The sequence below is a fragment of the Python bivittatus genome, unplaced genomic scaffold (assembly GCF_059951505.1).
Source record: "Python bivittatus isolate LINGU-HERP-01145 unplaced genomic scaffold, Pbiv_v1 ctg000210_np1212, whole genome shotgun sequence".
NCBI classification, from domain to species: Eukaryota; Metazoa; Chordata; class Lepidosauria; order Squamata; family Pythonidae; genus Python; species Python bivittatus.
This window is the reverse complement of record NW_028277053.1, coordinates 5,559,953-5,573,626: the sequence shown is the minus strand read 5'-3', so window position 1 is coordinate 5,573,626 and position 13,674 is coordinate 5,559,953. Positions and strand designations below refer to the sequence as shown.

General features: G+C 40.8%; 1 protein-coding gene across 5 annotated transcripts in view; it reads right to left on the bottom strand.

The window, feature by feature from the left end:
- Positions 1 to 13,674, bottom strand: part of SPG11 (SPG11 vesicle trafficking associated, spatacsin) — a 62,327-nt gene that overhangs the window by 41,156 nt on the left and 7,497 nt on the right. For all 5 annotated transcript variants that reach the window (XR_015795882.1, XM_088139262.1, XM_088139264.1 and 2 more), the window contains one exon: positions 7,287 to 7,482. Coding sequence is in view for 4 of the 5 variants with exons in the window: in XM_088139262.1 (XP_087995388.1) it covers positions 7,287 to 7,482 (196 nt within the window). In the remaining variant the exon portion in view is untranslated. The remainder of the gene's footprint in view (positions 1 to 7,286; positions 7,483 to 13,674) is intronic.

Sequence of the window (13,674 nt, the reverse complement as noted above, 5' to 3'; positions counted from 1 at the left end):
ACTTGGCACCTGCCCACACTGCCAAAAGTACCAAAACCTGGTTCAATGACCATGGGATTACTGTGCTTGATTGGCCAGCAAACTCACCTGACCTGAACCCCATAGAGAATCTATGGGGCATTGCCAAGAGAAAGATGAGGGACATGAGACCGAACAATGCAGCGGAGCTGAAGGCCGCTATTGAAGCATCCTGGTCTTCCATAACACCTCAGCAGTGCCACAGGCTGATAGCATCCATGCCACGCCGCATTGCGGCAGTCATTGCTGCAAAAGGGGCCCAAACCAAATACTGAGTACATATGCATGCTTATACTTTGCATAGGTCCGATATTGTTCTATTTCCAATCCTTGTATTATTGATGTCATGTAATATTCTAATTTTCTGAGATTGTGAATTTGGGGTTTTCATAAGCTGTACGCCATAATCATCACAATTATACCAAAGTAAGGCTTGACATATCTTGCTTTGCATGTAATGCGCCTATCCCATATATTGGTTTCACCTTTTGAGTTGCCTTACTGACATAAATGAACATTTGCATGATATTCTAATTTTTCGAATTTCACCTGTATATATATATAAACCTTGAAAATTGTTATTCAGCTCTAAGCAAAGCATAAATATCAATAACCATAATTAGCAAAGTATAAATCATAAATGGAAACTGGGAACTGCAATAAATTCTGTCCATGTTACTAAAAGTCTATTGTAATTTAGTAGTTGTATAAAATTAAAATATAGACTATGCAGAGAGAAGCCCAAATTTTGGGTGTGGTACAAGTATTTAACTGTAGTCTAAGAAGAGTTTCCAGTCTGAACGAAACTGTGTGTCAGAATTACTTTTGCGATCCAGGACTATTCTAGACTTCACTCCCACGACTTAATGAGCCATTCTGCCATAGAAGGGGCCCAATAAAAGGCTTGCAGCAGTTTGGATATACAATGCTAGCTCAATGTTCTTTGTGGGCATATATGGTTTAGTGAGGCTTAGTAAAAATATTGCAAGTTGAAATGGGAACTCAACTTTTAAGATCTGAAGGCAAAGACCTGGAACACAATCTCAGATAATGAGTAATAGGAAGATCTTCACACAGAACATACTGCATGAACTAAGTCTGAAGAAAACTGGAAGTCACCGAAGACTGAACATTAACTTTACATGCTCTGTAATGTAAATACTGTTCTGGCATCACATGTAATTTCTGGATTCTTTTCAAGAGCAGTCCTATGTAGAATGCACTGAACTGAAATTTAAATGAGACCAAGGTAGGTGTGACAGTGACCAAGCCTTTTTCTAGAAAAAAATACAATCTATCATCAATAGGCTTTGGTTGATGATGTCCCATCAAGTCAGTATTAACTCTCAGCAGCCATCTTCTCCAGGACCACCTGTCCCTAACTCTCCCAATGGTTACGCCCATCCAATGGGTGTACCCTTCCAATGGTGCACCCATGGCTGCTGTGTCCATCCACTTTGCTGCTAATTGTTCTCCTCTTCTCTTTCCTTCCACTATTCCCAGCATTACAGACTTCTCCAGAGAGAAAGGTATTTGCATCATGTGTCCAAAGTAGGATAATTTGAACCTGGTCATTTGTGCCTTGAATGAGAACTCTGGACTTATTTTACCAACAAAATCAAAGGCTTTTCTTTTTTCTTTTAATATAATTTTGATTGCAGAATTTTTTAACAAGATAAAAGCAATACAAATACAACCAAACAAGGGTGAAGGCCTCTATTAAGGCCTACCTTACGGCGGCAATGGTGGCAAAACAATAACTTCTCTGCCTTTACTGTGTCTGCTGAGTGCTGCCCAGTGGCCTTGTTTCAGGTGACTCGACCCCACTGAGTAAGGGGGACCCAGAGATTCTCCTGCAAACCTACGCAGAGGAATTTTCAGAGCATCTGTTGGGCAAAATTGCTCAAATTCATTCCCAGGTAGGTGCCAGCTTTGGTGCAGGTCCAGCGGAGATGCCTCGGGCCCAGTCTTGCCTTGTTATCTGGGAACACTTTAAAGCTGTGGGGCTGAGGAAGTGGACAAGGTCCTCATGACTGTGAGTTCGGCCACCTGCTCATTTGCTCCATGTGCCTCCTGGCTAGCTAAAGCTGCCCAGGGGAGTTGTGTGGTTGGGTTCTAGCAGTGGTGAATTCATCCTTGAGAGAGAGGGTTGTTCCTCTGCCTCTTAAGGAGGTGTTGGTTCAACCCCTCCCCATAAAACCATCACTGGATCCCACCATACTGGATAATTTTCTTCCAGTATCCAATCTCCCTTTTTTAGGGAAAACTGCGGAGGTGGTAGTCACATAACACCTTCAGTGGATCCTGGATGAAGTGGATTATCTAGATCCCTTTCAGTCAGGTTTCAGACCTGGGTGGAAATGGTCTTGGTTGCACTTTCGGATGACCTCTGACAGGAGCGTGATGGGGATAGTGCATCCATCCTGGCTGTACTTGACCTCTCAGCAGCCTTCAATACCATCGACCATGGCATCCTTCTGGATCGGCTCCGTGAAGTGAGAGTGGGCGGCATGCTGCTGTGCTGGTTTGCCTCCTTTCTACAAAAGTTTGTTTTTCACGTTCATAGTAGTAAACAGCGTGATCTTCAGCGTGAACTGAAAGTCCCCAATTCCAGTCCTTTTCAATTCACTGATGCTAAAGATGTCAATGTGCAGTCAATTCATTCCGTCTTTCATTGGGTTGAACTCTCCCATGTTCATGCTTCTTACATTCCATATTCCCACTGTGTTTCTGTCTTTGCAGCTTTGGATTTTCTTTTCCTGTACAGCAACAACGGCAACTAGATGTCCTGAAGGCTTTACTCTAGCCATGTTACAAACAACATAAGTATTCCAGAAGATCCTCAGCTCTTCCTCAGTATCTTGTTCAGTGCCACCCATCATCCAGTCCTATATCATCAATCATTTTTTAAAATTTTCTATCCATGTGGTTTTCTTGGTGAAATACAGGAGTGCTTTACCACCGCCTTTTCCCATGCAGTATGAAACGATGTCTTTGCCATTGTCACCAAAATGATTATATACCTCCAGCATCTCCCTGCAGTGCTGCTGCCTAATATACAGTAGTGCTTAAAAATCTGTGAACTCCTTTGAATTTTCAATATTTCTGCATAAGTATGACCTAAAACGTGATCTGTACTCCACCTGTCGTAAAACTAGATAAAGAGAACCCAATTAAACAAATGAGTCAAAAACATTATACTTGTTCATTGATTTATTGAGGAAAATGATTCAAAGTTACCTATTTGTGTATGGCCAAAGTATGTGAACCTCTAGGATTATCAGTTCATTTGAAGGGGAAATGAGTCAGGTGTTTCAATCAATAGGATGAAAATCAGGTGTGAGTGCAGGAGGTCCTGTCCTACTTAAAGAATGAATTCTGGGTATTCATTATCCACATCTGATCTTCACAACATGAGGATGTGGAAGTGTGTCCTGGCCCAAGCAAAGGAGATTTCTGAGGACAGAAGTTGTTGTTGACGATGATGATGTTGTTGTTCACCAGGCTGGAAAAGCTTACAAAACTATTTCCAGAGTTTGGACTCCACCAGTCCACTGTCAGGCAGATCCTGTACAAATAAAGGCAACTCAACACCATTGTTACCCTGCCCAGGAATGGCTGACCAAGAGCAAAGCTCAAGAGAAAGTGGGTCATACAGTAAGACAACTCAAAACACATGTTGTACAACCAAAGAATGATTAAAGCAGGAGTTGATGTTTTGGAATGGCCAAGTCAAAGTCCTGGCCTTAATCATATAGAAATGTTGTGGAAGGACCTGAAGTGGGCAGTTCATGCAAGGAAGCCCACCAACACCCCTGAGTTGAAGCTGTTCTGTAAGGAGGAATGGGCTAAAATTCCTCCAAGTCAATGTGCAGGACTGATCAACAGTTATCGAAAATGTTTAGTTGCCATTATTGCTGCTCAAAGGGGGGCACACCAGTTATAGGTAGTCCTCATTTAGCAACTGCCTTGGACAGCGACCATTCACAGTTATGATGGTGATGAAAAAGCAACTTTGGGACCAACACCCACATTTACGACCTTCACAGCATTTCTCAGTCATGCCTTCACCATTACAGTCAGTTAGTAGGCATTGTCCTGTACCTGACCACTTTTTTCTCCCTCCTCCTCACAAAGTGGAGAGACTGCCTAAACAAGCTATCTCTTCCTGAGCTGCTTTTCTCCCCAGGGCAGCACCTCCCTACTAACCACAAGTTAACAAGCTCAGCTGTGATCTTAATTAGTTGATTAGAACTCTAGAGCCCCCTGCAACCGCTATCTGAAACTGACCAGACCTTAATCAGTTTCACACTGAAGGCTTTTTTGTCCTAAATGCACTTGGTCAGAAAATGAATTTTTTATTACTGTTTATTATAGACGTATTTGCGAACGATCACTATCTGAGGCAGCTGCTGAATGGAGACTATCTGTACAATGTCTTGACTCATTTAATTAGGTTCTCCTTATCTAGTTTTAGGAGAACTAAAGGAGAACTTATATGGAGAACAGTTCACGTTTTAGGTCATATTTATGCAGAAATTCAAAAGGATTCACAAACTTCTAAGCACCATTGTAGATGCCTGCTTGCTTTAGCTGGGCGGTTGGGATGACCTTTGTGCCTTTGGCGGCCCTGCTGGGAGTATGTGTTCTTGGCATGCGCCTCCAGCATTCTTCATTCATCCCAACCAGGAACACTCCAGCCATGATAAGGCAGCACAGCGGGACTTGGTGGGGCATCAATAGGTTATTTATTCCAATTATTTAAGATTTCCTGTTCAGATAAAGTATAAAAGATAAACCACGCTCACTCCTTCAACTACAGCATAAGCCTGTCAGATTCAGCCGGCATGGCGAAGGCACCGCTCAGCTTCGCCTAGTCAATTTCAGGGTAAACCTTACAAAGGCTACCAAAAAAGTCTTATTCCAATGAGCCTTTCCAATCCTCTGACCCTCATGCACTGTTGCCAGCATGGAATTAAACACCCTGTTTTATTCTACTGCATTGGTACAGCTGAACCTTCATCCATAGTGGCAAAAACTATCATGAGGCAGTCACATTCTGTCACAACCATGGTACTTTATAGAGAATGTTCTAATTCTCTCTTCCAAGTGCAGATGAACTGGTTGGCTCCAGTGTTGGGAGAAAGATTACTCACAATGGAAAAATGGAGGTGATAGAAGCAAGGACAGAAAGGTATGGAGCCGCACACCGGAGTGTTGATGTAAACTTTTCTTTTTCATATCTCATGGCTTAATTTCTTTGGCTCACTATTTCCAACTCCCTTTATGTGCTTTGCATAATGCTGCTAATCTGTAGAGAGTAAGGAAGAAAATCTTGTTGGAAATATGCAGGAACTGCTACCCAAGCAAAAGGGGCTGAAATGTTTTTTAAGTCCAGAACGACTACATGACATTTGGAAGCAGCTCAGCAGACACCTCCCTAATCCCCTGGAGTATAAGGAGGAAGAGGAGGTATAGCACAATCAGACTTGCAAGGTTCTGTTACAGGTGGTCCTCATTTAACCACCACTCATTCAGTGATCGTTCAAGCTTGCGACAGAGCAGAATGAGTAGCATTTACAACCGGTCCTCAGAGTTCCGGCCATTGCAGTATCCCCGCGGTCACGTGATCATGATCCAAGTACTCAGCTCGCAATTACGTCGCAGTGTCCTGCAGGTATGCAATCACCATTTGTGACTTTCTTTGCCAGTTTCCAACAAGCAAAGTCAATAGGGAAGCTGGCAGGAGGTCGCAAATGGCGACCATGTGACATCGTTGCTTAACGACCTACGGTGATTCGCTTAATGATAGCAACCAGGAGTGACAGAATTGCTGTCATTAAGTGGTGCATCATGTGGTGTTGAGTTTTACGACCACGTTGTTTAGCTGTCATTAACCAAGAACTATCTGTATTAGTGATTTCCTGCTCTTGTCTACCTAGTGGGGCTGACATAACCCCAAGAAAGAAAACCATGATGGGTTTTTAATGTACGTGTATAGGTTTAACCTTGATTCTGTGGACTGCTAAAGGGCTTCAGCTATTGAGTGGTACAAAAATGCTATTAAAAAGACTCCTAAATAATCTGAAGATTGGTATCCTGCCCAAGGCAGTAATGAAATGTTCATTTCTTATGCTGCAGAAAGACTTCACATTTTCAGGTCTTAATGCATTATCTTATCACAGCTTTCCTTCCCCCGCCCCCAAAAAGCCACACATACCACAGTAAATGAAGTGCAAAGCCTTTTCCGCAAGGCCATTTTGTTCCAGCAAGTGCCCTCTGCCAACCACATTAGTGACCTTGGATGCCTCATACCCTCAGGGTGGGGCTCCTCAGTTCCAGGGCTGAGGTGACTCTGAAGTCAGGCCAGCAGAAAATCAAGGCCGGTTCAGGAGGATGAGCAGAACATAAGTGCCACGAGCCTTTAGTTTACTCTGTCAGAAGCCTTGCAATCAATTAATCATTTTGCTAATTAGCTTGCTTCATTTCTGCCATTATAAGCGCAGATGGATTCATCTGTCTCTCAGGAATGCCCAAGGTTGTATCAGCATGAGACCAGGAGAGACCAGGGAAAAGCGCAAGAAGGACTATGGGATGGAAGTGGGGTGGTGAAGGGAAAAGTGGTTAGGTAAAGTTTGGCACACGCGGGCTTTTTAGTTTCAGCAATTCTTTGCAGACTGTGTACTACTTCTCAATAAATTAATCTTTCTTTGAACTTATCTGAGTTTCAAGAGGAGTCACATTTGTTGGGGACTGAGCATTGCAGTTCATCACATACTCACTACAGAACGGAATGGAGAGTTCAAAGGGAAATCAGGGAAAGCCGAGCCAAAGTCAGCTTAGCAACAACTCTCCTTGCCCCACCTAGCAGAGAAGGCATTGGCGAACTGAGTGTCACCTCGTTGGAGCACTGCCTTCTCAGCATCCCCCCAGAGATTCGGCTGGCCCCAATCCTATTAGCCTTTTGTAAGGCACTGAAGATCTGGATGTTTCCCCAGGCATTTGGGTCAGAAGGTTAGGTGAGTTCTGCTGCTGTTGATGTGGGGGGGTTTTGTGAGCGGGGTCATTGTTATATCCTTGGGCACCGGGGGTTATACAGTATGTTGTGGTTTTGATGCTTTTAATCCTTGGAAGCTGTCCAGAGTTACTTGTGTGAGATGGGCAGCCGTATAAATCATCTAAATAAACAAACAAACATTATGCTAAAATCAAGGCAGCCTTTGAGAAACAGGCTCCCTGCCAGCTTTCAAATATTTCAGTCGACCTACCTGAAGTACAAGTTGAGGTCAACAGCAGCAACACAATTGGAGCAGCTGACAACCACAGCCACACTGAGATCATGTGATATATTTAGCAGCACAAGAGGAAGTGGCATATCCTGGTTTTTCTCTTCTTGCCCCCATGACTGATAGAGACAGACACTGACATGGGCCAAATATACGCCATCTGTAGTATCAAATATATCTTTGAAAGAGTCAAAGAAGTTCACAGGCTATTGAAATAATGGACAAAAATACACAACAGGACAGAAACACGCCATTCTAAGAGCACACTGCATGTGTGTCTGCTTCAAATTAAGCCTCATTGGGCAATGTAAGCTTACTTCAGGGTAAATGCACACAGGGAATCAAGTAAGCTATAATTCCAATAGAATTTTTTTTACATCAGTCTTTCTATGCTCTGTGAAGGCAAACAAGGATGCAGCCACTGAGAGACAGACAGACTGACAAATAACAGGGCTATTCTTCTGAATGCCAATCTAGGGAAAGATGACACAACTGGGGGCAACTGGGTGGGGGGGAGAATGTTAAAAAAATCAAGGGTTTTTTTTTTTTTACATGCACTGATTTCACACACACACGCAGATTTCCCTGGACACAATGCCAAAAGAAGAGTAAAAGTTTTGAACCCCAGTGGAAATGTCTTCTAAGCAGACCTGCATAAAGTTCTTACCCGTTATTTTAACTTTCATTTTTACAAACACTTGCATGCGGTCTTTATCCAGATTCCCAAAGGCTGGCGGACATTCTAAGAGTTTCCGGTTCTTCTAGCCCAACTTGTCCCTGTTCGGTGGAGTTGACTTTCGAGGCTTAATCAAGGACTAAAATTGCTTAAAGAGGTCTAGGCAGCCCTCTTTCAATGCATTCCCAAGTGAACAAAAACTCACACGGTACCAAGCAAAACATGGCATCTTTCTGCAAATATGAACACAGATTACTGTGTATGTGCAGTGGTGAATGTGGCACGTGCAGATGTTCGAACACAACTGTAAAATTCTTAGTAAGGCCCCAAAAGGTGGCTGACTCGTTAGGCCTACAATCAGCCATGGAAGAGAATCCCACAGTTGTTATGGAGTATTGCTTATAGAGTACAAGAATGATCTGTAGAGGCGAGTTATCAAAAGGAAACCTTTTCTCTGACCACAACAAACGTTATCATCTAAAGCAGGGTTCCTCAACCTCGGCGACTTGAAGATGGGTGGACTTCAACTCCCAGAATTCCCCACCCAGCATGGCTGGCTGGGGAATTCTGGGAGTTGAAGTCCACCCATCTTCAAGTCGCCGAGGTTGAGGAACCCTGATCTAAAGTATAACAAAACGCTTCGGGACCTGCTTACCTTCTCCTCTTAGCTGTTCAACTGTTTAAATACCAGCCTTACAACTATAAACATGTTTTAAAAAGGGATAAGGAGAGCTATGATTTATCTCTGGGTAACACAGCCAGGATTCCCAAGTGACTACAGATCTTCTTTTCCTTCCCCTTCATTATTTTCTTTCCTTTTCTTTTTTTGTAGGATACCCAAAAGAAATATTTGGACTGATAAAAGATGGCATAATGAATACATTTACAAAAACCAGAGCTATACTAATTTGGAGACTGCTGACTGTGAATATTCCATTTGCCTTACTGGGATTTACTTTCTGGCACTCAGCTTTGTTCAGGCTATGAGCCATCTGGCTTTCTTTTTAAACAAGCCCTTATGCTCCTTTTTCTTTTCACAACCTGAGGATGAATTCTTGCAAGCACAAGAGAGAGCTCTGACACAAGAAATGCCTATGTGAGGTTTTTCAATCTTGAAATGAAATTTAAATGAAGACTGAGTCCGAGGAACTGCTTGGGTCTTCACTACAGAGAATTATACTATTGTATCTGGCGACCCTGGCAAAAATTTCCAAATGAAGATAGCACCTTCTTGACTTATATTATTATTTTTTTCAGGTTGATTATACAAACAAGGGCTGTACCAACTTGGAGACAACTGATTTATCTATTATCCTTTTTGCCTTATTTGGATTTATTTTCTTGCATTCAGCGTTCCTTAGTTCGTATGTTATCCAGCATTTTTTTAAAAACAGACTTTAGGTATTGACTTAAGACCTATATTAACCTGAAGGTCATTTTTGTCTCATACTATATTTCACAGGCATTAATGTAATACAATATTTAGATATAAAGGTAGTCCTCAATTTACGACCATTCATTCAGCAACTGTTCTAAGTTAATGATGCTGAAAAAAGGAGACTTATGACCGGTCCTCAAACCATCCCAGCACCCCCGCAGTCACATGACATGATTGCAATCTGGATGCTTGGCAACCCATTTGCACTTATGACCGGTTGCCAAGCACCCCACAATCACATGATCGCCATTCGCAACCTTCCCTGATAGTTTCCCCCAAGCAAAGTCAATGGGAAGCCAGCAAGGAAGGTCACAGAGTAAGTCTCCCTCCCTGGCCTTTCTTCACTCGCACGTACCATGTCCTCCTTCTGCCCCTCACTCGCACACAACCTGCACCCTTTTTCCTTGGCATCCCTGCGCTTGCACACACGCACCCTGAGCCCTCTTTTCTCAGCCTCCCTGAGATCGCCTACACGCTGTGCCCTCATTCACTGGCCTTCCTGAGCTCACACCACACCAAGCACCTGCTCCCCCGACTTGCACACAGCCTGTACCAGGCCTCCCAGGGCCTTCCCTACCCCCTTGCAGTACCCCCACACTCCTTACCTGGGATTCCCTCCGCTTCCCACTTAACAACCCGCACGTCTCAGGGTTATGACAACAACCAGAACTGCCTAGGATTGCTGTCGCTAAGCAATGCAGTCATGTGACATCGCACTTTACAACCACATTGCTTAGCGATGGCAATCCCAGTCCCAATTGCAGTTGTAACTCAAGGGCTACCTATAAATGAGTTTTATCTTATTTAGTTATCCAAACTGTATGATTTGTTCTGGATCTGCTTAATGAAAAGAAACAGAGGGCATATCTATCAAAAATTAGTAGGAAACAACAGAGTAAGGAATAGATGACAAAACCAGAAGTCCAATATTTATCACAACAGTTGTCAACGATTGGTTCCTCTGTTACTTCATCGTAAAATAAAATTATTCTTACAAGTCAACAAGAAAAGCATACAGTGGAAGATAACGTCAAGAAATTAAATCAACAAAAACATTAAGACATGGAAGAAAAACTGCATTCCTTTAACATTGACTTTGATGAAAAATATGACAAATTAACAACTAAATTAGAACAGCATAATAAAGAAATTACAGGCATCCAGCAAGACATCAAGGGCACAGAATTCAAGTCAAAAGTTCAGAAGTTACATTACAAATTGTTGAAACAGAACTATGTAAAAACAATGTAAAGTTCAGAGGTATATTGGAAGATGCAGGGAAAGAAGATTTAGAGAAACGAAAAACTTACTCAAAACTTACTTTGATTTGGACGCAGATGAAACTCTGGAAACTGAAGAAATGTACAGAATAACCTCATAAGCAGCATGAAGAAGAAAATTGCCCTGTACCAAATTTATGTATTTTAAGACCAAAAAAAAACCAATATTAGAAGAAAGGACTGGCACTCCTTTAAAAGATGGGTATATAATTGAGATTCTACTAGATGTGCCTCTGAAGATATTTAGGCAGAGAAGACCCCTGAGATTTTTAACAACTGCTCTTCAAGAAAGAAAGACCAAATAGAGGTGGGCTACTCCATTCTGTCTGGAGGTCTTCATGGGTGGTGGTAAAGCTCCTATATGATGATGCCAGTAGAACGCTTGAGTCATTAGCAGTGACAGAACAGGGGGAAAAACCAAGACCAAAAGGTCAAAAATTGGACCAAGCAACTGCTATTTCTTCATAGATTATAGCTAATTTATAACTAGCACCATGGATTAAATTAAAATATTCTCAACTAATATTCATAGGCTAAACAGCCCATTTAAAAGGAAAAATATTCTTCTGAAGCTTAAAAAAAAGAAAATACAAATATTATTTGTCTTCAAGAGAGACAAGATTAAAAAGGATATTGTAAATCTGTTAAAGCGTAAATATCTCATTTAAAAAATTGCAGCCTTGGGTAATCAAGGCTTGGGGTAAAAATGGGGTAATCATATATGTGAAAAACTTATGGAATTTGGAAAAATAATTTCAAGATGGAGATTTATAATATTATGATTTCATACTGAATATGGGAAAATAGCAATTGCAGAACAAGATATTATGATTCTCAGGTATGCGAATGGGTTTTTTTCTCTGGACATGGACAAAGCTGCTTTATTTAAAAAGAACTCTGGTAAAGTCCCTCAAAATGTCTTACATTATGTCACTACTACCTCTTTCCAATGTCTGAAGATATAAATACCCTGTAGAGGAAGAATATAATTATTCTTCAGATCACAAAACTCACCCAAGAATAGATCTGTGGTCGATTTCTAATTCACTGTTAACTAATCTCATAGAAGTAGGTGTTGCAGCTCTTACGCAGACCACAGACTAATAATTGTAAGATTAAATAAGATGAATCTCCAAATGGAAGAGGTGGAGATTTAACAATTACTGTTCCAAGAAGACGACAAATCAAATGGTCAACGGGAATTAAAGAACTTCTTCCAAGTCAGTTTAATCCCTGATGTTTCTTTGTGCACAGCCTGGGCCTCCAGAGAAGCATCGATAAGAGGACCGCTCATCTCTCAGGCATCAAACAGAAAGAGAGCCGTGAAAACCAGAAGGATGTTGGTGAACAAACCAAAGCAATTAGAATTAAGACACAGGCATAACACTGTTTTGGATTCAGAACAAAAAATCAAAGGGATCCACAACAAAATAGATTTAATGGAATTAAACTTCTAAGAAGTTGAACTGTTGAACATTCATATCACCCCCATGCTACCTGCCTTTAAATAAGCCTTAAAAACCTGGCTCTTGCTCCAGGCCTTAGGGTGTGACTGGACCTCTTCTGGAGTGGGCAGCTATATCAAATCAAATAAATGAAATTAAAGATGGGGGATTTGCTCCCTCTGGGTGACTGCTGTTCTTTCTATATTATATTGTTTTTACCTGTTTTTTAATTGTGAAGCCACCCAGATTCAGTCTGGAGTCAAGTGGCCTAGAAATTTGATGAAAGAATAAATATTTCAAAAAAGCAACAAACTAAATAAATTGTTGGCCTACCAACTGTGAAAAGAAGAAGACCAAGTAACAATCATTTCTATTAAGGATGGAAGTAGATATGTTTCTACAACAGAGATGATGGAGCAATTTGTAAATTTATTATTCAAAACTATATAGTAAGCAAACACCTAACCTAGAAAAGATGGAAGTCTAATACAATCTTATTCACAAAATTCACAGATCAACAAAAGGCAGCACTTTATTAATAACTGAAGATGAAACCAAAGAAACAATACAGAAACTGAAACGGAATAACTTTCCGGGGCCTGATAGCATGCCTGCAATACTGTAGATGACTCTTCCTGAAATTTCTGTTAAACCATTAATTCAGGTAATGAACAAGATCCAACAGTGCCAAGTATTTCCTTTGCCATAGAAAGCAGCTTTCATTTCTCTGATCCACAAAGAGGGAAAGAAGTTGTACAGATCTATTTCCTGCAGAATTCAGATCGCAAGCTTTTTACAGCAACACTTGCAAGGAGAATAAATGGCCCTTTAAGCCAAGTACAGTCTGACCAGACTGGATCTGTTCCAAAGAGGTACATGAGACATAATATCAGATATATTTTAAATGTTACTGACAATATAAACCAGACTTTGATTGTGGGCTTTAATGATCAGATGGTTTGTGTTGATAGAAATAATGTGAACTTGGATTAATCAGTGGTCAGAGATTAAATTTGTATTTATATCTGTATTGGAGATAGTCAGAAGTCACTTTCTGTTTCAATTTTCTACCTATCTCCACTATTTTAGTTTTTGCCTTTTTTCTTTTAGCTCTATCTTTTCTCTTTGCTATACTTTCTGTTTTGTATTTTAATTGTATTTTGAAACACAATATAATAAAGTTCTTATTAAAAAAAATATAAACCAGAAAAAATCAAGTGGTTCAAATTTTCTTACATGAATACAGAATATCAATAAAGAATAAAAAGCAAGATAAAAGGTTTTATTATAATATTTAATAAATGTTTTTCTATCACAAAAATAGACTATAACAAAGGAAACAAGAAAAGCTTTCTCTTCTTTCTATTGGCATTAGAGCCATTGGCAAAGAAGATACATCAAGAAAACAAAATTTCAGGAATTAAGTTACAATACTGAGAATATAAACTGAAATCACATGCTGACAACGTGAGACTCAGAGTTACTCAGCCACAAGACTCTTTAGAACTGATACTGGAAGATATGTGTACAC